The 25,564-nt window shown below is 43.6% G+C and overlaps 1 protein-coding gene across 2 annotated transcripts in view; it reads left to right on the forward strand.

Moving 5' to 3' along the window:
- The first annotated feature begins 8,595 nt into the window (after positions 1-8,595).
- The window catches only part of RGS11 (regulator of G protein signaling 11), a 259,340-nt gene continuing 242,371 nt past the window's right edge, over positions 8,596-25,564 (forward strand). For both annotated transcript variants that reach the window (XM_082260013.1, XM_082260014.1), the window contains exon 1: positions 8,596-8,714. In XM_082260013.1, coding sequence (XP_082116139.1) covers positions 8,652-8,714 — 63 coding nt within the window. In that variant the 5' untranslated portion in view covers positions 8,596-8,651. The remainder of the gene's footprint in view (positions 8,715-25,564) is intronic.

A 25,564-nucleotide genomic window follows, 5' to 3' on the forward strand; every position in this document is an offset into this window, starting at 1 on the left:
GGCCCATGGATCAACGCTATGTTTGGAGGAGGAAGAACAAGGCCTATGAAGAAAAGAACACCTTGCCTACTGTGAAGCATGGCGGGGGGGGGGGGGGGTCAATCATGCTTTGGGGCTGTTTTGCTTCTGCAGGTACAGGGAAGCTTCAGCGTGTGCAAGGTACCATGAATTCTCTTCAGTACCAGGAGATATTGGATGACAATGTGATGCAGTCCGTCACAAACCTGAGGCTTGGGAGACGTTGGACCTTTCAACAGGACAATGATCCCAAGCATACCTCCAAGTCCACTAGAGCATGGTTGCAGATTAAAGGCTGGAACATTTTGGAGTGGCCATCACAGTCACCAGACTTAAATCCGATTGAGAACCTCTGGTGGGACTTAAAGAAAGCAGTTGCAGTGCACAAGCCTAAGAATGTGACTGAACTGGAGGCTTTTGCCCATGACGAATGGGCGAAGATACCCGTAGATCACTGCAAGACACTTGTGTCAAGCTATGCTTCACGTTTAAAAGCTGTTATAACTGTAAAAGGATGTTGTACTAAGTACTAAGATTGAATGTCACTTGGGGGTTGAATAAAACTGATAATGCTGTGAGCACAGAAAAGACATTTATGGTTATTTCATTATAAATGTTATGTTATATTTGTCTGACCTACACATGCCTCTTTGATTTCATTGTAAGCAGGATGACTGAATGATCAAAATCAATGTCAAACTGGCCAAAACAATCAATTTCATTGGTGGTTGAATCATTTTGAATACAACTGTGTGTATGTTAGTTGTTGTTTGTACCTGTAGTACAGCCCAGAATCAATAAAGTACATTTTGCTTTTTTTAAATCCCCCCTAAAACACATTAACACTAACTGATACTGATACTAATTAAAAAAAAAAAAACCTTGACCTTTGACCCTGACTTTGACCCAAACACTTACCTTGGCACTGACCTAGATCAAACCTTTATCTAGCAATTTTTTTTATTATTTTATTTTTTAATATATTATTATTACCTTATTTCTTCACAATTGTTTTTTACTATCTCTGCCAGGACAGAAAATGATACAATACATCTCTCTTGTCTATTTACAGAGACAGAAAACACGGGGGCGGGCTTCAGTGACAGATCACTGTGATAGCCAATCAGAGGTTTTTTACAGCGATTAGGTGACCCGAAGGTGGCCATTCTGGATCCCAATCGTTAGAACGGGGCCCGGGGCTCTTAGTGAGACCCCTGTGCTGTGCTGGGAGCAGGGCCGGCCTTTGGGGTGTGCGAGCTGTGCGGCCGCACAGGGCGCCATGGGCAACAGGGGCGCCGTGCGGCCATCACAGCTTGCAGATGATCAGGCCGCACAGCGGGAGGTAAGCGGCGATCGCGGCCTGGAAGTTCAGTGTGGGGGTCTCTGATGTAAGGGGGGCTCTGTGTGGGGATTCTCTGATGTAAGGGGGGCTCTGTGTGGGGAGTCTCTGATGTAAGGGGGGGGGCTCTGTGTGGGACTCTAATGTAAGGGGGTCTTTGATGTAAGGGGGGTTCTGTGGGTATCTCTAATGTAAAGGGGTATTTGATGTAAGGGGGGCTCTGTGAGGGGTCTCTAATGTAAGGGGGGCTAAGTTATTAGTGATCATAAAAAAGAAAAGTCAAATAAAGTGCAAAAAAGTGCAAGAAAATGTGCGGTGGGGGGCGCCACAGGATTAGCTCGCACAGGGCGTCTGAACACCTAAGGCCGGCCCTGGCTGGGAGCGTGCCATGCGGCGCACTCCCAGCACAAAGGGAAGTTTGCAAATATGCGGCCCCACTGGATTAAGCATATTTGTGCACCTCCCTCTTCCCTCTCCTTCTCCCCTCCGTTGGCATGAAGGTGTCAATGGTATATTGGTACATAGGGGAGCTGGAATTTAGAAAAAAAAGGTGAACTTAGCCTTTAATATGAATTAGATACTTTTGAGTAAGGCCAAGAATTTTTAGACTTCAGTTCCGGTTCACATTTGTGCGATGCGGGAACGCTGCGAATATGCAGCGTGATCCCGCATGGCATCTGCACCTCTGGCAGTTCACACTGCCATATGCGATACGCAGGGGGTGTCAATTAAAAGTTAACGATACACCCAGTTGTAATCGCATATCGCAGTGCGATCTGCAAGTTCGCACAGAATCGGAATCGCACAAGTGTGAACCACTATGCGATCCGATTCTGCTGTGGCTAAAAAAAAAAGCCTCATGTGCAAGTTTATTGCGGATGCGGTGCGAATTCAGCCATACAAAGTGTATGGCTGAAATTTGCACCGCACATACATCGCATGTAATATAGGAGCAGTGCGCTCCGAATTACATGCGATCTCCACAAACGCACAAATGTGAACCGGCCCTCAAAAGCAGTGCTTGAACTGCCCGCCAAGGTACCTAACACCCCCGAATGTAAAGGGTGTATCAAGACAAATACCTTAATAAATAGATCACTGGGCTATTGGACGCCTTGTGATGGTGGTGACCGAGAGACTTTAACACTGTAACACCCAATCCTATTAGAAACCCCTGTGAAGGAGAAGACGTGGGTACCGTGAGGGATTAAAAAAAAAGAAAAAATGGGACAGAGTTACTTTGTCATCTGAGTTTAATGCCATAAAAATGTATAATTTGGTTGTGACAACTTCCTGACCATGGCTCTTCTACACCGTTATCATTTACAAACATGGCAGTGAAATGTTGAGGGTGATGGGCAATCATTTGATTAGTTCTACAAATTGCTTCTTTCCTGTACATCTATCAATTGCTGCAGATAGGTAGGGACTGATGGGCTTGACAGTGAGTTCATAGACCACATTACATACAGTATAGGCTATTATGATGGTAATAATTTAAGGATTCCGCTCTAAATGACTAGTATTATCATTCTTTGTAAATTTATTTTTAAATATTTTATTTAAAAAAAAATGTTGATATATTTTCCTGTTTTATCATATAGTTTATTATACACATTATAATATAAATAGACATTATGTATTTTTTTAAATATTTTTTTATCATTATTATTTTTTCATATGTTTATTTTATATAATTTCACATTGTTATGCATTATTTATTAATATTTATTATTATTAATATTTATTATTAATATTATTTATTTTATTAACTTGACTGCCTAAATTAACTGGCCCTTGGATCTGACTCCAATCATTATAAATTTTTCATATGTTTATTTTATATAATTTCACATTGTTATGCATTATTTATTAATATTTATTATTATTAATATTTATTATTAATATTATTTATTTTATTAACTTGACTGCCTAAATTAACTGGCCCTTGGATCTGACTCCAATCATTATAAATTTTTCATATGTTTATTTTATATAATTTCACATTGTTATGCATTATTTATTAATATTTATTATTACTATTATTTATTTTATTAACTTGACTGCCTAAATTAACTGGCCCTTGGATCTGACTCCATTTTCTTTGGATCAATGCCTGACTTCATCTCACCTGTACTCCAATGTCTAGATAAGTCACATATGAGGTCCACATATGTGTGTTCTGGACTTTAATAGCTCACAGTTTAAGCAACTGTCATGCTGAAAAGGTGACTATAGATCAGTGGTGGTCGGCCCTCCACATCATCATAAAATTCATACAAACATAAAACAAACAAACATAGAATTTTGTGAATATTCATTATCGGAGACAGCAGACACACAATAGGATATAATAAAAGACTAATGGCATGATACAGAAGATGGTCTGCCCAAAAAATGCCAAAGGGCCACATGATTAGGCACCGGGGCTATAGATATTCCTGTGTAAAGTGCAAAATTGGATTTGCACCAAACATTTTAATCACCCATACTGAAGATATAAAAGACACAAATCAATAAAGCTCTATAATCATTAATATATATATATATATATATATATATATATATATATATATATATATATATATATATATATATACACATACACACACTTTACATGCCATATTTATACAGTATATACAATATACATACTATAATTGTCTATCTATCTATCTATCTATCTATCTATCTATCTATCTATCTATCTATCTATCTATCTATCTATCTATCTGTATCTATATTAGATTTAGATTTCTTTCTTCATCTCCTTTCTCTCCTTCCTTCTTTCCTTTCTTTCTTCCTTCCTCTTCTTTCATCCTTCATTTCCTCTCTCTTTTTCTTCCTTCTATCCTCTCCTTCCTTCTTTCTTTTCTTCCTCTCCTTTCTTCTTTCATCCATCCTCTCCTTCCTTCTTTTCCTCCATCCTCTCCTTCCTTCTTTTCCTCCATCCTCTCCTTCCTTCTTTTCCTCCATCCTCTGCTTTCTTCTTTCCTTCTTCATCATCCTTATTTCCTCTCTTCCTCTCCCTCCCTTTTTTCCTTCCTTCCTCGACTTCTTTCCTCATCCTTTCCTCTTTCCTTTTCCCTCTTTTCCTTCCTTCCTTTCTTCCTTCCTTCCTTAAATTTTTCTTCTTCCTTCCCCTTTTCCTCTCCTCTGTTTCCTTCTTTCCTCTGACCTCAGTGATCTATCTATCTATCTATCTATCTATCTATCTATCTATCTATCTATCTATCTATCTATCTATCTATCTATCTATCTATCTATCTATCTATCTATCTATCTATCTATCTATCTATCTATCTATCTATCTATACACTGCTCAAAAAAAATTAAAGGAACACTTTGAAAACACATCAGATCTCATGCTGGATATCTATATTGATATGGACTGGGTAATGTGTTAGGAATGAAAGGATGATACATGGTTTGATGGAAATGAAAAATACCAACCTACAGAGGGCTGAATTCAAAGACACCCCAAAAATCTAAGTGAAAAAATGATGCAGCAGGCTAGTCCATTTTGCTGAAATTTCATTGCAGCAACTCCAAATGGCCCCCACATGCTTGTATGCATGAATTACAATGTCGGGGGGTGCTCCTAATGAGATGACAGATGGTGTTCTGGGGTATTTCCCCCCCAGATCTGGACCAGGACATCACTGAGCTCCTGAACAGACCGAGGTGCAACCTGGCGACGTCGGATGGACTGAAACATAATGTCCCAGAGATGTTCTATTGGATTTAGGTCAGGTGAGCGTGGGGGCCATTCAATGGTATCAATTCCTTCATCCTCCAGGAACTGGCTGCATGCTCTCATCCCATGAGGCTGGGCATTGTAGTGCACCAGGAGGAACCCAGGACCCACTGCACCAGCGTAGGGTCTGACAATGGGTCCAAGGATTTCTTCCCGATACCTAATGGCAGTCAAGGTGCCGTTGTCCAGCCTGTAGAGGTCTGTGCGTTCCTCCATGGATATGCCTCCCCAGACCATCACTGACCCACCACAAAACCGGTCATGCTGAATGATGTTACAGGCAGCATAACATTCTCCACGGCTTCTCCAGACCCTTTCACGTCTGTCACATGTGCTCAGGGTGAATCTGCTCTCATCTGTGAAAAGCACAGGGCACCAGTGGCGGACCTGACAATTCTGGTGTTCAATGGTATTTTTTAAAATTATTTTTTCCCTATTATTGCAAGCTGTATAAGTACATGGGTTTGGTATCAGCCTCAGCACAGAGCAGAGCTCAGACTGGGAGATGAAGAAACGGCACGATGATCCAGTCAGTTGCACTGGAGTGCTTATGCCTATGCACTAACAAGAAGCATGCTGATAGGAAGAAATAGCAGAGTGACAGAAAGATGAGCTCATCAGTCTGCTAATACCTTCTTCACTGTCCAATAACAGGCTGAAGGCGGGAACACGACCTGTGTTACTGAGCTACAGCAGAGAAATCAGGTCCCCTACCCTGCAAAACAGGACTGTGCTATGTGGCAGAGCTATGTAAATCTCAGGGCTAGAAATACAGCTCATACATACAGTATATGTATATAATATGTGTCTTTAGCCATTTCCCTGGAGCTCAGCTTTAAAAATCTACTACAGGACTTTTTTTTACATTTTTTTTTAAGATATTGCTTATCACTTACTAAGCCTTACTTACTCACTTACTTAATATCACCCATGAGGACTATAAAAGCCTGACAGAGGCTTCAATCCTTTCCTGCGCTAAAACAAAAAGTTTTTGGCCGGAGTTTTGCTTTATTATGACGGTATATGAGTTGCAGTAGATATCCCATTGTAGTTCCCCTAAACCCCCACAAGATGTCACTATTATAAGTTTGAGTAGCTTAGGTCAGTGTTTCTCATTCTCAACTCCGGTCCTCAGGGCAAACAAACAGGCCAGATTTTAAGTATTACTTTGGGGAGATGCAGACTAGAATACTGCAATCATTGAGCAGCAAATGATATCACCTGCGATGTATTTCAGATTTCTTGCCAACCTGGCACGTTAGGGCTCTTTCACACTATCCGTCTGTAGGACGGACTCTGTTTATCTCAGAGGGGGGATCGATCCGCCGATCCCCCGCTGAGCAGGAGGATGACAGCTGTTCTTCGCGCTGTGTGCGGAGACACAGCTGTCAGTTCCCCATACATCTCTATGGGGGAATCGGATGAGAATGGACCTTCTGTCCGTTCTCATCCGATCCCACCCGATCCGCTGGACAGATGGAAAATAGGGTTTCCATCCGTCCAGATTTGAGGGATCGGATCGGATGTCAGCGGACATGTCTCTCTAGCAGCACTCTACCTTAGGTTGCTCTGCCAGTCTAGTTTGTTCCTGGAGGGCTATATAAGTATTCTTCAAAAGAATGCAATCACCCTTACCCTACTAAGTGAGAAAAGTCCTTATGTAACCTCTGCCAAAGGGAAAGCTCACATGGAATGGCTACATGGATACAACATTCTTACAGACAGGTCCTTGGGGAGAAATCCTGCTTTCTTATTCCCTCAGACTAGTTAGTCTGAGGGAATAAGAAAGCAGGATTTCTCCCCAAGGACCTGTCTGTAAGAATGTTGTATCCATGTAGCCATTCCATGTGAGCTTTCCCTTTGGCAGAGGTTACATAAGGACTTTTCTCACTTAGTAGGGTAAGGGTGATTGCATTCTTTTGAAGAAATGCTGGGACTATGTTCTACCCCCTGCTAGGGCATAGGTCTCCCATATTCCTTATACAAGAACTGTTGTAACTCATTAAAGGTGGTATCACCATTATCCTATATGGCTGACTTTTCATAATGTGTAGTAAAGAAAATGTTATTTTTAACTGGTTGCCGACCGCCCGCCGCAGATGTACTGCGGCAGGCAGCCGCTCCCAGGCAAATCGCCATACATGTACAGCGCTCGCTCTGGGGAGTCTAGGGGACGAGTGCACACTGCCAGCAGCGCGCTCCTGCCCCCGCTCGTCAGCGGAGAACCCGATGCCTGTGTCAGGTGGCTCCGATTGCCGCCTGACACCCGCGATCGTTCCCCGCTAAGAGAGAAGGACGGTCGGCTGTTGTAAACACAGCTGACCATTCTTCTCTCTGGAATGATCATAGAGATCATGTGATCCTGCTATATAGGATCACATGTCTCTATCGTAATTTCAGAAGCCACGTCCCCCCACAGTTAGAATCACTCCCCTAGGCTCACATTTAACCCCTTGATCACCAACAGGGTTAACCCCTTCCCTGCCAATGGCATTATTACAGTAACAGTGCATATTTTTAGCACTGATTACTGTAGTAATGTCACTGGTACCCCCAAAAGTGTCAAAAATGTCAGTTAGGGGTCCGATCTGATTGTCGCAATGTTGCAGTCCCGCAAAAAATCGCAGATCGTGCCATTACTAGCAAAAATATACAATAAAAATGACATAAATCTTTTCTGTAGTTAGTAGACGCGATAACTTTTGCGCAAACCAATAAAAATATGCTTATTGCATTTTTTTTTTTTACCAAAAATATGTAGCAGAAAACAAATTGGCCTAAAATGTTAAAAAATTTTGATTTTTAAATTTTTTTTGGGAATGTCATACAGCAGAATGTGAAAAATATTGTTTTTTTCAAAATTGTCGCAATTTTTTTGTTTATAGCGCAAAAAATAAAAATTGCACAGGTGATCAATTACCACAGAAAGCTCTATTTGTGGGAAAAAAAGGACGTAAATTTCGTTTGGGTACAGCATCGCATGACCGCGCAATTGTCTGTTAAAGTAACACAGTGCCGAATCGCAAAATAGGGCCTGGTCAGGAAGGGGGTAAAATCTTCCGGGGCTGAAGTGGTTAAAGAACCTAGTGTTGGCTCTATTTGTCCTGTTCCAGATGGGACCCACTCTTGGACATGAGGTTATGCCCAGGAAAGAACAGCAGGTTGCATCAAAGGCCCCGAGTTCAGCTTGTTTTAACAATGGCAAATGTAGGTGTATGCCTAGTGCATTAGGTCAAATACAGACTTGTGAATATAGCAGGGTTGTTATTATTAATATTATTATTATTAATAATAATAATAATAATAACAATAATAATAATAATAATATTAATATTATTATATTTGAGCAATTGTGTTTCAAAATGTGCGCATTGTCTTTTGACTTTAATAGATGCATTTTGTAAGATTTCCACAAGGTGGCATCAGAAGCAGCAGGAGGAATACGGACACCAAGGCACTCATTGCTCTCACTGTACTCTGCAAGCAGAAGAGACACACACAGTTCATCCTCCGGAGCAGCCTGTCACCCTCATCCTCACCATGACCATTAACAATCTCCAGCAAGGAAAGAATTACAAAGTGCAAATGTCATGTCTGGCCAAGGTGAGTCTTGTTGTTCTCATGCTGCTGATTTGGGGCTGAATGGCACTTTTTGCTCTGGGCTGTAGATGTGTAAATTCTAGTGGAGTGATTGGTTCCAATGCTACAGCAATTTCAAACCAGGCTGCAAAGCAAGGTACAGCTATGTGTGCCAAGAGCCAGGGGCAGTGCTGTGACTTGTAGTTCCTCCATGGCTGAAATGCTGTCAAGTTCCCCCATTGTCAAACTGTTTGCTATTATTTTTTTTGTAGTGAGTGGTGAGTAAATTCAGAGGACCGCCACATGTCAGGAACCTGTAGTGGGCTCAGGTCCTATTCCTGACATGACTGGAGAACCACTTTATACCTGTTTGTGGAGGAATTTATTATTAATACAGAAATTATCCAGTTTCTGGAAAATGACTTGTCCTCATGGAGTGAGATTTCTTCACCATGTACTGTGATTGCAACATTGTACTCAGATGTATCATTAGGACTATGTTCTATCAACTAGATGTTCATGTGTTTATCTCTACAAAACACAGCAAAGAAGAAATATAATCTGTATGTGTCTATCTATCTATCTATCTATCTATCTATCTATCTATCTATCTATCTATCTATCTATCTATCTATCTATCTATCTATCTATCTATCTATCTATCTATCTATCTATCTATCTATCTATCTATCTGTCTTATCTGTCTGTCTGTCTGTCTGTCTGTCTGTCTGTCTGTCTGTCTGTCTGTCTGTCTGTCTGTCTATCTATCTATCTATCTATCTATCTATATTAGATTTAGATTTCTTTCTTCATCTCCTTTCTCTCCTTCCTTATTTCCTTTCTTTCTTCCTTCCTCTTCTTTCATCCTTCCTTTCCTTTCTCTTTTACTTCCTTCTATCCTCTCCTTCCTTCTTTCTTTTCTTCCTCTCCTTCCTTCCTTTCATCCATTCTCTTCTTCCTTCTTTTCCTCCATCCTCTGCTTTCATCTTTCCTTCTTCATCATCCTTCTTTCCTTTCCCTCCATTTTTCCTTCCTTCCTCGACTTCTTTCCTCATCCTTTCCTCCTTCCTATTCCCTCTTTTCTTCCTTCCTTTCTTCCTTCCTTCCTTACATTCTTCTTCTTCCTTCCCCTTTTCCTCTCCTCTGTTTCCTTCTTTCCTCTGACCTCAGTGATCTATATACAGTATCTATCTATCTATCTATCTATCTATCTATCTATCTATCTATCTATCTATCTATCTATCTATCTATCTATCTATCTATCTATCTATCTATCTCTATGTCTTCCTTCATCTCCTTCCTCTTCCTTCTTTCTTTTCTTTCTTCCTTCCTCTTCTTTCATCCTTTGTTTCCCTCTTTTACTTCCTTCTATTCTCTCCTTCCTTCCTTCCTTCCTTCCTTCCTTCCTTCCTTCCTTCCTTCCTTCCTTCCTTCCTTCCTTCCTTCCTCCCTTCCTTCCTTCCTTCCTTCCTTCCTTCCTTCCTTCCTTCCTTCCTTCCTTCCTTCCTTCCTTCCTTCTTTCTTTGCTTTCATCCCCTGCTTTCTTCTTTCTTTCTTTCCTTCCTTCCTCTCCTTTCATTTTTTCCTTCCTTCCTTTCTCCCATCCATCCTCTCCTTCCTTCTTTTCTTCCATTCTCTCCTTCCTTCTTTTCTTCCATCCTCTGCTTCCTTCTTTCTTTCTTCTTTATCCTTCTTTCCTTTGTTCCTCTACCTCCCTTTTTTCTTTCCTCTTCTTCCCTCCTTTCCTAGTTCCTATTCTCTCATTTCCTTCCTTCCTTCCTTCCTTCCTTCCTTCCTTCCTTCCTTCCTTCCTTCCTTCCTTCCTTCCTTCCTTCCTTCCCTCTCTTAATTTCCTTCTTCTGACCTCAGTTATCTATCTATCTATCTATCTATCTATCTATCTATCTATCTATCTATCTATCTATCTATCTATCTATCTATCTATCTATCTATCTATCTATCTATCTATCTATGTCTGTATAAAATATACTTTTTAAGTCATGTGTTTGCAAGTCATAGATGGAGTAGGGGTCACCAGCAGCAAATAAATATCCAGCAGGGAAGGATCCCCACATCCGGCATGTAGACCCGGGAGTAGAGGTGCAGAGATTTCACCACCGGAGACCACCTAAGATCTACGTAACTGTTCGGTGGAAGCTAACTCTAGACAAATTTCTGCCTGAGAATGACAGGTGAAAAAACAACTCTGCCTGCATCATAACAACCAATGAGGCTTTACAGCCCAGCCGCCAGCATCCAACCAATCAATGATGCACAGTGGTTGCTGACAGCCAAGCCACAGCATCATTGGTTGCTGTGCCAGTATCCTATCAACCAAAAGGGGGCAGCAAAGATCAGGCGGAGGGCAAAAGCAGACAATTCAGGCAGCAATTAACCTAGGCAGACTTCAAAGGGCACTGGGGTTTAGGAGGAGGCGTCCAACATGTGTACATCATTCATACATTTCTATTTAGCTGAGGAGAGCCAACAACACCAAGAAGAACTAACATTGGCAGAAAACCGAAATTGGATTTGACTGATGTGTGAACTGACAGGATCAACAGAACATTCTATTTATACATAAGATAGATATTATTATTATTATATAGGCTTTATATAGCGCCGACAGTTTACGCAGCGCTTTACAACTTGAGGGTAGACAGTACAAATACAATACACTTTAATACAGTAGGAATCAGATATGAGGCATAACATGAACATGAAAAATCTGGTACATAGAATGCAAAGGGAGAGTTACATTTTGACTGGAATTGCCCTTTAAGGTTGAGATTCAGAGTTCATGTTAGGGGTTTATTTTACAGTAAGTGTTTGGATAAGGTAAGGGTGAGAGTAACATTTAGGTTAGGTACAGTGTTCCTTCCTTTCCTTCCTTCCTTCCCTCCTTCCCTTCCTTCCATTCATTCCTTCCCTTCCTTCCTTCCTTCCTTCCTTCCCTCCCTCCCTCCTTCTATCCTTCCTTCTTTCCTGGAGTGGACTGGGCCAGGGGGCAGGGGGGCAATGCCCATGGGCTGCTCTGATGTCCTATAAAAAGGCTGCTCCGCTTCTGCCACAAGCATGCCTAAAGGATTCCTGGTGGAGAGAAGTAAAAAGTCCCCGCCACTGACCTACTGAGCGCGGGATAAAGACAAGGACAGATCGCAGGCCTCCCCCCCCCCCCCTCCAGCATGGATGGTGTAAACTGTGTCTGACCAGAGGCCAGTTCCATGCCCCACTGCAGACTCTCCTCCCCTGGCCAGCCCCAATCGAACTGTCCCAGCTCCTCCCAACCACCCCCTGCTGGCCAGGTTGGAAACCCAAATTCAGCCGGTGAGTAGAGAGTATCTGGAGCAGGGCTTCAGCCTGGAATGGGGGTCAGGAGGAGGCCAGGAAGAGGGAGAATGGGAGGGGGGCCGAGTCGCTGCACCATAGGCCTCTGGTTTGTACTTGCCCCCTGGGCTGAAAGCTGCCAGTCTGCCCCTGCTTCTATACTTCCTTCCTTCCATTACTTCCTTCCTTCTATTACTTCCATTCCTCCCATTCCTTCCTTCTTTCCTTCCTTCCTTTGACCCCAGTGTTTTGCAAATAACGAAATAAAATGTATTTGGGAAATTTAGATTTTAATTAAATGTTAAAAAAAAAAATGTTAGCAAGTCCAAAAAATATAAAATGTATAGAAGTTATAAATAGTCCTATAATATAGAATGCTATGAAGCTTCAAGTTTAGGGTTCAATGAGGGTAAGGTTAAGTGTTGGAGTCAGCCTAAAGTTACTCTATTGCTAAATGGAGTACATTGAGTTGTCTGTGCTGGCCATATCTGCAGTAGTAAGGGAAAACCACCAGCTAAAGATCTTGCAGAATCTGACGTTTTCAGGAGTGTTGAGTTCCTGGTACCCCTCTGTGCTCTGTGGTTCTTCTTCCCCTCACTATATTACTACAAGCCAAGGGATTAAACCACTGAGGGGAACAGGAGACCTGGAGTCCAACACTCCTGTAAATATAGGCTTCTGAAGTTTCTTCAGCTGGTGGTTCCTCCTTACTACTGCAGAGATTATCATCGTGGGCATCAGGAAAAGTATCTAACTTGCAGCCCTTTATTTCAGGTATTAGTTTTGGAGTGATTCACTTGACATCCCACCTGAACCCTTGCTATTTTATAGTCTAATACAGTCAGACTGCATACACAGTCATAAATATGGGGCTTTTACTCTTTCAAAGAGTAACTCCACTTTTGTTGAGAAAAAAACATTCCCCTCTGAGTGATCTCTGTACATTACAAGGATTACAACAAACTTTGTTGCAGATTCCTACCCTTTGTTATTCTGAAGAAATCATTGTTTGTTCCTCTGTGCCCCTGTGCTCAGTGGGTCTAATGGGAGTGGTTTCATAAATATCAATCAGCTGTGGCAGCTGCAGAACACTAATAAGGAAATCTGCTGGGCCTGCATCCCTTTAGACAGGATTTCCTATCTTACCAAAAATTACATTTTTGTTGCAGGGGATGCCAGAAATCTGACTTGTATCTTAGTGCAGACTTCTGGGAAAATTGGTGAGCCAATCACATATGCAAGAAATTATGTTTCTGGGGTGTGATCAGTATACATTCTGTGTACAGAACACCTCCAGGTAGCCATAATGCATTTTTCAGAAAATGGCAGTGGCTGCAGATTGAACAGGAAAGGTAATTTTTAATAACATTCATCTACAATATGATTTGTGACGCAATTGTATATGCTATATTATTTTTCCTTTATTTGCTATTTCCCCACAAAAGTGGAGTTACCCTTTGAATATCTATAAGCTGCAGCAAGAGTTAAAAAACGATGTGCAGCACAAAGGGGAGTTGTACCACATCTCTCACACTAAGCAGTGGTCCGACTCTCCAGCAGCCTGGCATATTCCCCAAACACTGCTCCAATCAACAGCCCAGCACAGGGAGTGAGAGCATTGCTGATTAAAGGAGTGAGAGCCAGGGTCCGACTCTCCTAGATGCTGCCAGCACTGGGAGTTTCAATTGTTTATTACTGTGCATGCAACCTGACTGTGTTACAAGACTAAATATGGAAGGTTCAGTTGGGCTTTAAGGTTTAATGTAAGGGGCTTGAAAGGAACTTTACTTTTTCAGTGCCAAAGGAGCTTCCCGTACTAAAGTCTAAAGAGAAATTAATGAACTATTATATAGAAAGCAAAGGGAAATTTAGATTTAGATTCCTTCCTTTCCTCCTTCTTCTCCTTCCTTCCTTTTCACTATTTTCCTTCCTTCCTTCCTTCCTTCCTTCCTTCCTTCCTTTCTCTTTACCTCTCTTTCCTTCTTTGCTTCCTCTTCATACTTCTTTTTCTTCCTTCCTTTCTTCCTACCTTTCCCCCTTCCTCTCCTCTCTTTTACTTTTCTTTCTTCCTCCCTCTTTTTTTTTTCCATAAATTTTATTGAAAATTGAACAAGGAAAAACAGAGTTCACATTAATTAGGAACAACTTGTACATTTAGGTTAAAACAGGCTTATTTTGTAACAAAGTAAACATGTTCTGAAACTAGAGTTGGGTTATAATAACCCTCGCTTTTAACTAACAAGCCTCCCTGATCTTTCTTCCTTTCCTCCTACCTCTCCTGCCTTCATTCTTTTCCTCTTTTTTACTTCCTTCCTTTCTCCCTTCCTTTCTTTCCTTCTTTTCCTCTACCCTCTACTTCCTTCCTTCCTTCCTCTCCATCCTTCTTTTCTTCCTTCCTCACCTTCCCTCCTTCTTTCCTATTTTCTCTTTTACATCCTTCCTTCATCTCTCTTATTTCTTTTTCTCCTTCCTCCCTTTTCCTTCCTCCTTCCTCTCCTCGCATTCTTTCCTTTCCTCTTCATCCTTCCTCATCTTCCTTCCTTCCTCACCTTCCTTCCTTCCTTCCTCCCCTTTTTTCTCTCCTCTTTTCATTCTTCTTTTCTTTCTACCTTCCTTCCTCTCCTCGCCTTCTTTCCCTTCCTCTTCATCCTTCCTCATCTCCCTTCCCTTTTTTCTCTCCTCTTTTCATCCTTCTTTTCTTTCTACCTTCCTACCTTCCTTCCTTTCCTCGCCTTCTTTCTCTTCCTCTTCATCCTTCCTCACCTTCCTTCCCTTTTTTCTCTCCTATTTTCATCCTTCTTTTCTTTCTACCTTCTTCTCTTTTACTACCTTCCTTTCCTCTTTCCTCTCCTCTCTTTTATTTCCTTCTTTCCTATGCTTCCTACCTTCTGTTCTTTCTTCCTTCCCTTTTTCTTTTCTCTTCCTCTTCATCCTTCCTTCCCTCCATTCTTCTTTCCTTCCCCTTTTCCTCTCTTCTCTTTCCTTCCTTCCTCTGACCTCAGTATTTAACAAATAAATTTGAAAAATATAAGAAAAAGCATTTGTGAAATGAAGATCTTCCCTACAAAAATAACTATTCCTAAAGTTATCAGCTGAAAAAGGTAAAATAAATGATTATAGTCGGCCATGAACCTTTGGGTTCAGAGTTTATTTTACGGCTTTATTGTTTTTAGGGTGCCACTTTTTTTTTGGTGCCAAAGGAGCTGCCATTGCCAAAGCCTAATGAGATTTCCCTCTTCATGTCTCTGCTCCTTCCTACAAAATCTTAATAAACCCACAATCATTTTTTTTTTCGTATTATGGGAAATCCTTCAGGGGAGGGTGATGCCACCATTTGCCTTGTGATAAATAAATAACAGAAATAGCCAGTCTGAACATGACCCAAGAATCTCTGACAGAAGATGTGCTGTCATTTGGCTTGCCAGGAATGATGCAAATCTGTATCAGCCTTGGCCGGGATGCCTTTTAATTATGACTTCACAGTATATATATATATATTTATATTTATGGGTACACCCACATAAAAAATCATGTTGAGTTTTAGCTATATTCGGAGCCTCCCTGCTATGATAATCAGCGCTCCTCTACACTGTACTGATTACAGCCAGTGCTAAGTCAGGACAAGCAGTTTGTAGCGAATTCCCAGATAAAGCGTGTTATATTTAGCTGAAATGGAATCTGCAGTCTTGTTTGCTAAGCAGCGTGTAATGGAACAAAGGACGGTGCCGATCCATCATCCTTTTAGGCTTATTGATCGATCGTCAATAAACCGTGCCTTTCCTCCTCATCTAATATTAATATATAATATCACTATAAAAGAAGAGCTAAATCCATTTGCCAAAATTCCATGTTGATGTAATTTCAAAAGTAGTTTTCAATCTTAAATTGATCTTAAATCCAAAGCTTTTATTAAAATAATACCTGATGATCCTGCCATGAAGATTCATGTTCAGGCACTTTTTGTTGTGGGGTGACAACTGTCTCTCAGCTGTGCTCCTGTGTTGTCACCATGTCACATGTGCTCCCTGGTGGAGTCTACAACAATGTATGCATCCAGCAAGTAATTGATCATTGAAATAATATCCAATGCTTTACCTTCCCCAACTGGAAGTGACGTTTCCTATAGACTGGTAAATAAATATTTCTCATTATGCAGACATCTTTTGAAAAGACATCTTGACCTTTGTCTCCAGTATGAAATAAATAAAATAAGGAACTGGGACTTTGAATGAGGCACGTGGCACAACACTAGTAAAATGATCAATACATGATAACAGATGTATTAATTAATTAATACATATATATATATATATATATATATATATATTCACAGGTTGACATCATGGAAAGATGTGGCTATAAATTATGGTATTGTGAGCTGATTTGTATTATATATTTACATCCAAATACATAGGTCACATTGAAAACTGAATAAAAGTCATTCAGGATTACAGAAATTTCATATATGTATAATATAAAAGCATAATTGAGATATAACTGCATCAAACGACTTGACGCGTTTCATGGGGTTATTTCCACTTCTACAGGAGCATATATGCAGGATGCGTATCTGTAAAAGATGTTGAATACCAATGTAGTCTGGAAGTTCAAAAATTCCACCATTCATTTCTAACAATTCATATTACAACATTTCTATTGTAAATAGTTTGCAGTGAGCGGTGTGTATTCTCAGCCTGTGTGCACCCTATGTGTGGTGTGTGTTCTCAGACTGTGTGCACCCTATGTGTGGTGTGTGTTCTCAGACTGTGTGCACCCTATGTGTGGTGTGTGTTCTCAGACTGTGTGCACTCTATGTGCGGTGTGTGTTCTCAGACTGTGTGCACCCTATGTGTGGTGTGTGTTCTCAGCCTGTGTGACCCTATGTGCGGTGTGTGTTCTCAGCCTGTGTGACCCTATGTGCGGTGTGTGTTCTCAGCCTGTGTGCACCCTATGTGCGGTGTGTATTCTCAGACTGTGTGCACCCTATGTGCGGTGTGTATTCTCAGACTGTGTGCACCCTATGTGCGGTGTGTATTCTCAGACTATGTGAACCCTATGTGCGGTGTGTGTTCTCAGACTGTGTGCACCCTATGTGCGGTGTGTATTCTCAGACTGTGTGCACCCTATGTGCGGTGTGTATTCTCAGACTATGTGAACCCTATGTGCGGTGTGTGTTCTCAGACTGTGTGCACTCTATGTGTGGTGTGTGTTCTCAGACTGTGTGCACCCTATGTGCGGTGTGTGTTCTCAGCCTGTGTGCACCCTATGTGCGGTGTGTATTCTCAGACTGTGTGCACTCTATGTGCGGTGTGTGTTCTCAGCCTGTGTGCACCCTATGTGCGGTGTGTGTTCTCAGACTGTGTGCACTCTATGTGCGGTGTGTATTCTCAGACTGTGTGCACTCTATGTGCGGTGTGTGTTCTCAGACTGTGTGCACTCTATGTGTGGTGTGTGTTCTCAGACTGTGTGCACCCTATGTGCGGTGTGTGTTCTCAGACTGTGTGCACTCTATGTGCGGTGTGTATTCTCAGACTGTGTGCACTCTATGTGTGGTGTGTGTTCTCAGACTGTGTGCACCCTATGTGCGGTGTGTGTTCTCAGATTGTGTGCACCCTATGTGCGGTGTGTGTTCTCAGACTGTGTGCACTCTATGTGCGGTGTGTGTTCTCAGACTGTGTGCACTCTGTGTTATGTGTTCTTAAAGTAGACTAGAGTGGATGAGTTCTCCTGATGTAGCACCCTACAACATAGGTGCTAGGTAAAAGCATGATGGGCCTTGGCTGCCTAACAGCAGGGCCATGATTTTCAGCTGGGCTGTCATGTCTGCCAGGTGTGGCTGCTGAGAGGGGAGTCTCCCCATTGGCTCCATGAGAGGATTCTCATTGGGCAGTGGAGGGAACCCAATCAGTGGCTGATTCAGGCCTGTATCTACCCCAGAAGGCAGAGGATTCCCGGGAGTGGGTATAGGTTTGAAGGGAGCGCATGACGCAGCGTCTTTGGTGGGAAGCAGAGTCCCAGGAGTGAGGGTACGGCTGTCTCTCCTCCTGTCAGAAGGAGCTCGGGTGGTGGTGTTCACCGGACTTTTGAGCTAAACAGAGTGTCAGGAGTCAAATGTCCTACAGTCCTGGATCTTCTGAGTTAATCTGAGTATTAAAGTCGAAGTTCCAGCACAGTTTAGCAGAACAGAATCTTCAAGCGCCAGGGAGCGTTGGCCGGCATTCAGCTGGAGTCAAGACAGCGCTAACGGGCATTTTTCTGTCCAGTGTCCCAGTTAAACCTAGTTGAGCCAGAGGAGTATCCCACTCATTCCCTTCTCCCATCCCTATTACAAAATAAACAAAACAAACCAAAGATGCTGGAATGGTTATTGTCTCAGCTCTCACACTTGGGTTTTCAACTTAAAGCGGAGTTCCACCCGAAATTTATACTTACCTCCATCTTCTCGCTCCCGGTCACCTGAAAAACAAATGGATAATCGCAATTTTTTTTTTTTTTTCACTTACCTTTTAGAGAAAATATACTCACCTTACTTCCTTCTTCCTCCCCTCGGCGGCCACGGCGATTCGTCACTTCCTGGCTTTTGCAATGATTCCTGGGAGCTGAACGTCATCGCTCCCAGGAATCATTGCGCCTGCACTGGCCCCGACGTCAGTTCCGGGGCGCGCGCGTCATTCCCTTCTAAACAGCTTCTGGGCATGCCCAGAAGCTGTGGAGGGATGACGCGCGCGACCCGGAAGTGACGTCGGGGCCGGTGCAGTGCATCGTGGGACCGAAGAAGGAGGAAGAGGACCGAAGAGGACGCGGAAGAGGATCGTGCTGGCTTCAAGCTGCCCACACCTGAGATGGCAGCGCTGGAGAAGACAATTTCAAGGTAAGTATTTCTCCTGAAAGGTAAGTGCAACCCGGGACAGATCAGAGGCTAGCCATTGTGGAATGTGCTAGCCCTGACTGTCCCGGGGGTATTTTTGTAAAAAAATGTATAACCAGGGTGGAACTCCGCTTTAAATGTGTTGGAAGTGTTACCGGTGACAATGGCAGACCTATATCAGGCCCAATGCCTTGAAATATTGCTACACTTATATACTCTGATTATGTGCACTGTGACTACATACTCTGTGGCTGTCTGTACTAAGTGTGCTCTGTCTGCACATTATTTTATATAGAGTTCTATGCCTGGATATGCTTTGTCAGTGTGCACAGTGTCTGAGCTCAAACAGTGTTTGTTCTGACACTGTGTACTATGTGTGCTTTGACATCATTAGTCATTGTATGTTCTCTGTCTCGGCACTAACATGACACAGGGGGTGCTTTTCTGCAAAGGAGGGTAAAGAGTGTGGACTCCGAGGAGGACACCACAGAGGTAGGTAGTGCATGAGCCCTAGGGGTGTAAAGCTGTATGAGTGCGAGAACCCTCATTTACTACCATCAGGAGACAGTAGGGGCTTTTCAGCAAAGGAGAGTGGAAGGTGTGGACCATGAGGAGGAGATTAGAATGATAGGTGGTGCATAAGCCCTGAGGGTATAAAGCTGTATGAGTGCAAGGACCCTCACATTCTACTAACAGAACACAGTAGGTGCTTTTCGGCAAAGGAGAGTGGAAGTTGTGTACCATAAGGAGGAGAGCAGAGAGGTAGGTGGTGCATGAGCCAAGAGAATGTACAGCTGTTTTAAGTGTGAAAACCCTCCAATACTACTAACAAGACACAGGGGGTGCTTTTCTGCAAATGAGAGTGGAGGGTGAAGACTCTGAGGATAACAGAGGTAGGGGGTGCATAAACCCTGAAGGTGTAAAGATGTATAAATGCGAGAACCCTCCAGCTCTATTAACATGACACAGGAGGTGCTTTTTTGAAGAGAAGAGTGGAGGGTGGGGGGTAGACTCTGAGGAGGAGAATAGAGAAGTAGGTGGTGCAGCTGTATGAGTGCGAGAACCCTAAAGTATTACTAACAGGACAAATGAGGCACTTTTCTGCAAAGGAGAGTGGAGGATGTAGACTCTGAGGAGGAGAAGAAAGAGGTAGGTTGTACATGAGTCCTCAGGGTGTAAAGCTGTATAAGTGCAAGAACCCTCAAGTACTACTAACAGGACACAGGAGTTGATTTTCTGCAAAGGTGAGTTGAGGGTGGAGGGTGAGTACTCGGAGGAGGAGAACTGAGAGGTAGGTGGTGCATGAATCCTAAAGAGTGTAAAGCTGTATGAGTAAAAGTATCCTCCAGTACTACTAATAGGACACAGGGGGTGCTCTTCTGCAAAGGAGAGTGGAGGGTGAGGACCATGAGGAGGAGAACAGAGGGGTAGGTGGTGCATGAGACCTGACAGTGTATACCTGTATGAGTGCGAGAACCCTCCAGTACAACTAACAGAACAAAGGAGGTGCTTTTTTAAAGAGGAGAGTGGAGGCTGAAGGGTGTGGACTCTGAAGAGGAGAGCAGAGAGGTAGGTGATGCGCGAGCCCTGACGGTGTATAGCTGTATGAGTGCAAGAACAATCTAGTACTACTAAGAGGACATAGGAGGAGCTTTGAGGTGAGGACCCTGGGGTGTAGAACGGAGGAGTAGGCAGTGCACGAGCCCTGAGGGTGTAATGCTGTATGTGCAAGAATCCTCCAGTACTACTTACAGGACATGGGGTACTTTTCTTCAATGGAGGGTGGAGGGGGTGGACTCTTAAAAGAAGAACAGAGATGTAGGTGGTGCATGAGACTTGAGAGTATACAGCTGTATGAGTGAAAGCATCCTCCGTTACCACTAACAGGACAGAGGGGGCGCTCTTCTGCACAGGAGAGTGGAGGGTTAGGACCCCGAGGAGGAGAACAGAGGGGTAGGGGGTGCATGAGCCCTAAGGGTGTAAAGTTGTATGAGTGCAAGAACCCTCCAGGACAACTAACAAGACACCGGGGGTGCTTCTCTCCAAAATAGAGTGGAGGGTGAGGACTCTGAGGAGGAGAACAGAGGGGTAGGTGGTGCATGAGCCCTAAGGGTGTAAAGTTGTATGAGTGCAAGAACCCTCCAGGACAACTAACAAGACACCGGGGGTGCTTCTCTCCAAAAGAGAGTGGAGGGTGAGGACTCTGAGGAGGAGAACAGAGGGGTAGGTGGTGCATGAGCCCTAAGGGTGTAAAGTTGTAGGAGTGCAAGAACCCTCCAGGGCAATTAACAAGACACCGGGGGTGCTTCTCTCCAAAAGAGAGTGGAGGGTGAGGACTCTGAGGAGGAGAACAGAGGGGTAGGTGGTGCATGAGCCCTAAGGGTGTAAAGTTGTAGGAGTGCAAGAACCCTCCAGGGCAATTAACAAGACACTGGGGGTGCTTCTCTCCAAAAGAGAGTGGAGGCACTGGAGGGTGAGGACTCTGAGGAGGAGAACAGAAAGGTATGTGGTGCATGATACCTGAGAGTTTACAGCTGTAAGAGTGAAAGCATCCTCCAGTACAACTAACAGGACACAGGGGGTGTTCTTCTGCAAAGGAGAGGGGAGGGTAAGGACCCTGAGGAGAACAGAGGGGAAGGTGGTGCATGAGCCCTTAGGGTGTAAAGTTGTATGAATGTGAGAACCCTCCAGTTCAACTAACAAAACACAGGGGGTGCTTTTCTGCAAAGGTGAGTGGAGGGTTAGGACCCTGAGGAGGAGAACAGAGGGGAAGGGGGTGCATGAGCCCTTAGGGTGTAAAGTTGTATGAGTGTGAGAACCCTCCAGTTCAACTAACAAGACATAGGGGGTGCTTTTCTGCAAAGGTGAGTGGAGGGCAAGGACCTTGAGTAGGAGAACAGAGGGGAAGGGGGTGCATGAGCCCTTAGGGTGTAAAGCTGCATGAGTGTGAGAACCCTCTAGTACTACCAACAGGACACAGGGGTGCTTTTCTGCAAAGGAGAGGACCCTGAGGAGGAGAACATATAGTAGGGGTAAGTGGTGCATGAGACCTGAGGGTGTAAAGCTGTATGAGTGCAAGAATAACCCTCCAGTAGACACTTGCATAAAGTGAATAAGAGTTAGAGCCTCAAACAGCTTTTTATTTATCAAGATTTCCATACAAAATAACTGGAATAAAATACCGGCAGAGCTTGTAATCCGCCCCCCCCCCAAAAAAAAAAATTAATAAATTGTTTTGGCTGGAGTTCTACTTTAGGCGAATATCAAAACAAGGATCATAGGAATATGCGCTAGGCCTGCGATTTCTTACGAGGCGCGAAGCCGAATTTACACTTGAACAACTCGTACTTTTCCATTTGGTGATTCCGCCCCAGTTTTCTGTCTGGAGCTCAGCTGCTAAAGGAGATTGCCTCGCGGTGCCGTAGACACAATTATAGATTTCGGTGAGAAAAGCTTGCTATTGAGTGTTATTCTATAGCACTTCCAGCGTGCTTGTTGAAGCTCTCCATCTGTTCCCAGATCTGATTGTAGTCAGCTAGATATCTTTCAAAGACGCTCCGGAGAATTTTCTCATCAGAGCTGAGGGTTGGGGAGGGGGGGGGGGGGGGGAGGGCCACTTAGAAGTAATGTGATTCCACACAGCTCGAGATTGCATTGAAATATTGCGACACACTTACATCTACACTATATCACCAAAAGTATTGGGATGCCTGCTAAGACTTGGATGCCATTAAAGTTCATGTGTGTGTAAACATGAACTTTAATGGCATCCCAGTCTTAGTCCCCAGGGTTCGATATTGAGTTGGCCCATCCTTTGCAGCTATAACAGCATTAACTCTTCTGGGAAGGCTGTCCACAAGGTTTAGGAGTGTGTCTATGGGAATGTTTGACCATTTTTCAAGAAGCACTGATATGGACGAGAAGGTCTGGCTCGCAGTCTCTGCTCTAATTCATCCCAAAAGTGTTCTATCCGGTTGAGGTCAGGACCATTCAAGTTCCTCCACCCCAAACTCGCTCATCCATGTATTTATGGACCTTGCTTTGTGCACTGGTCCAACTCATTTGGTGGAGGGGGGATTATGGTGTGGGGGATGTTTTCAGGGGTTGGGCTTGGCTCCTTAGTTCCAGTGAAGGAAACTCTTAAAATGTCAGCATATCAAGACATTTTGGATAATTTCATGCTCCCAACTTTGTGGGAACAGTTTGGGGATGACCCCTTCCTGTTCCAACATGACTGCGCACCACTGCACAAAGCAAGGTCCATAAAGACATGGAAGAGCGAGTTTGGGGTGGAGAAACTTGACTGGTCCTGACCTCAGCCTGATAGAACACCTTTGGGATGAATAAAGCATTCCCCTAGACACACTCCTAAACCTTGTGGACAGCCTTCCCAGAAGAGTTGAAGCTGTTATAACTGCAAAGGATGGGCCAACTCAATATTGAACCCTAAGGACTAAGACTAGGAGGCCATTAAAGTTCATGTGCGTGTAAAGGCAGGCGTCCCAAAATGTTTGGTAATATATTGTGAGTACGCTCCTGTGTGTGATGTGCCGCCTGATGTAATAAGCTGACCACACTGCGTTTCTCATAGCGGGGGAGGAAATTAAGGCTGACCTCCAACCCTCCCTTTAGTCTTACACAGTTGTGAAGCAGCCGGGACTCCCAGCGTATAATAATTATTATTATTATTATTTCAGGTACTTATATAGTTATATATATATTAATGTGGAGAAATGTAAGGTATTGCACTTGGGGGCTAAAAACATAAACGCAAAATATGCTCTACGGGGGGGAGGAACCTCTGGGGGAATCAAAGATGGAGAAAGATCTGGGGGTCCTAGTAGAAGATAGACTAAGCAATAGCATGCAATGTCAAGCTGCCAAAGCCAACAGAATATTAGCTTGCATAAGGAAGGGGAAATATTCCAGACATAAAACTATAATCCTACCACTTTATAAAACTCTGGTCCGACCACATCTGGAGTATTCTGTCCAGTTCTGGTAGCCAATCCTCAGAAGGGATGTTCTGGAACTTAGAGAGTCCAAAGAAGGGCAACTAAACTAATTAGGGGATTGGGAGACCTTAATTATGAGGAGCGCTTGCATAGCGCTTAATTTATTCTCCCTGGAGAAGAGACGCCTGAGAGGGGACATGATAGCTATTTACAAATACCTCAATGGTGATCCCAGCATAGGAAAAAAAACAATATAGTCTCAAGAAGTGTAAGAGGACACGTCGCCACACAATGAGATTAGAGGAGAGGCGGTTTAACCTTAAGCTACGTAAGGGTTTTTTTTACTGTCAGGGCGGTAAGAATGTGGAACTCTCTTCCACAATTAGTGGTAACTGCGGGGAGTATGGCTGCTTTTAAAAGGCTCTTGGACGTACATCTCAGAGATCACAACATTTAGGGTTATGGGAAATGAATACGACATTGACACACATACACCTTCACATGTTGATCTTGATGGACTGTTGTCTTTATTCAACCTTAACTACTATGTACAGTAGCTTTGTTTCTTACACAGTAGTACAGGTTCCTCTCCTGTAATAAAATTGCTTACTCTGATTTCACTGCACCATGTGCGTGCGCAGGGCTTAAAATGCCGGGAGGGCATCCATTGACATCCATCCGTTCTCACGCTGCCTGAATGCCCCCTGTGGCGCTTGGCCGGCACACTCTGTGATCACCGAGTCCTTGGGACTTGATTGATCACAGATTGGGGTAAAGAGCCAATCACAGTGGTCCTTTACCACATGATTAGCTGTCAGCTAATGACAGCTCATCACGGAAGTAAACAAAAGCCGGTTACTGGCTTTTTTCTTCAGCGTGAGGTAAAAGAAGAAAGCCCTTAACTGGCTTCTGTTACAAGGACATAGGGCCACTCAGTGTCCACCAGTGCCACCTATCAGCGCCCACCAGAGCTATATATCTGTGTCCATCAGTACTGCTAATCAGTGCCCACCAGTGCCACCTATCAGTACTCATCAGTGCCTTATCATCAGTGTCACTAATCAGTGCTTCCTAGCAGTGCCGCCTATCAGTGCTCATCAGTGACACCTATCAGTGCGCCCTCAATAGTGCCTCTTGATCAGTGCCCACCAGGGCCGTCTAATCAGTGCCACCTACCAGTGCCCATCAGTGCAGCCTCATCGGTGCAGTTTATCAGTGCCCATCAGTGCCACCTATTATTTCCACCTATCGCTGCCCCCTATCAGTGCCCATTAGTGCGACCTTTTCAGTGACCATCCGTGCAGTCTATCAGTGCCCATCAGTGCCAACTCATCAGTGCCCATCAGTGCAGCCTAACCGTGCCCATCAGTGCAGCCTATCCATGCCCATCAGTGCAGCCTATCAGTGCCCATCAGTGCAACCTCATCAGTGCCCACCAGTGCTGCCTCATCAGTACCACCTACCAGTACCCATCAGTCCTGCCTCATCAGTGTCCATCAGTGCTGCCTCATCAGTGACCATCAGTGCAGCCTCATCAGTGCCCATCAGTGCCACCTCATTAGTGCCCATCAGTGCAGTCTCATCAGTGCCCATCAGTGCAGTCTCATCAGTGCCCATCAGTGCTGCCTCATTAGTTCCCATCAGTGCAGCCTCATCAGTGCCCATCAATGAAGGAGAAAAATGACCTGTTTGCAAAATATTATAGCAAACTATAAAAAAAGTTT

This window comes from Pelophylax lessonae (assembly GCF_965119305.1).
Source record: "Pelophylax lessonae genome assembly, chromosome: 6".
NCBI classification, from domain to species: Eukaryota; Metazoa; Chordata; class Amphibia; order Anura; family Ranidae; genus Pelophylax; species Pelophylax lessonae.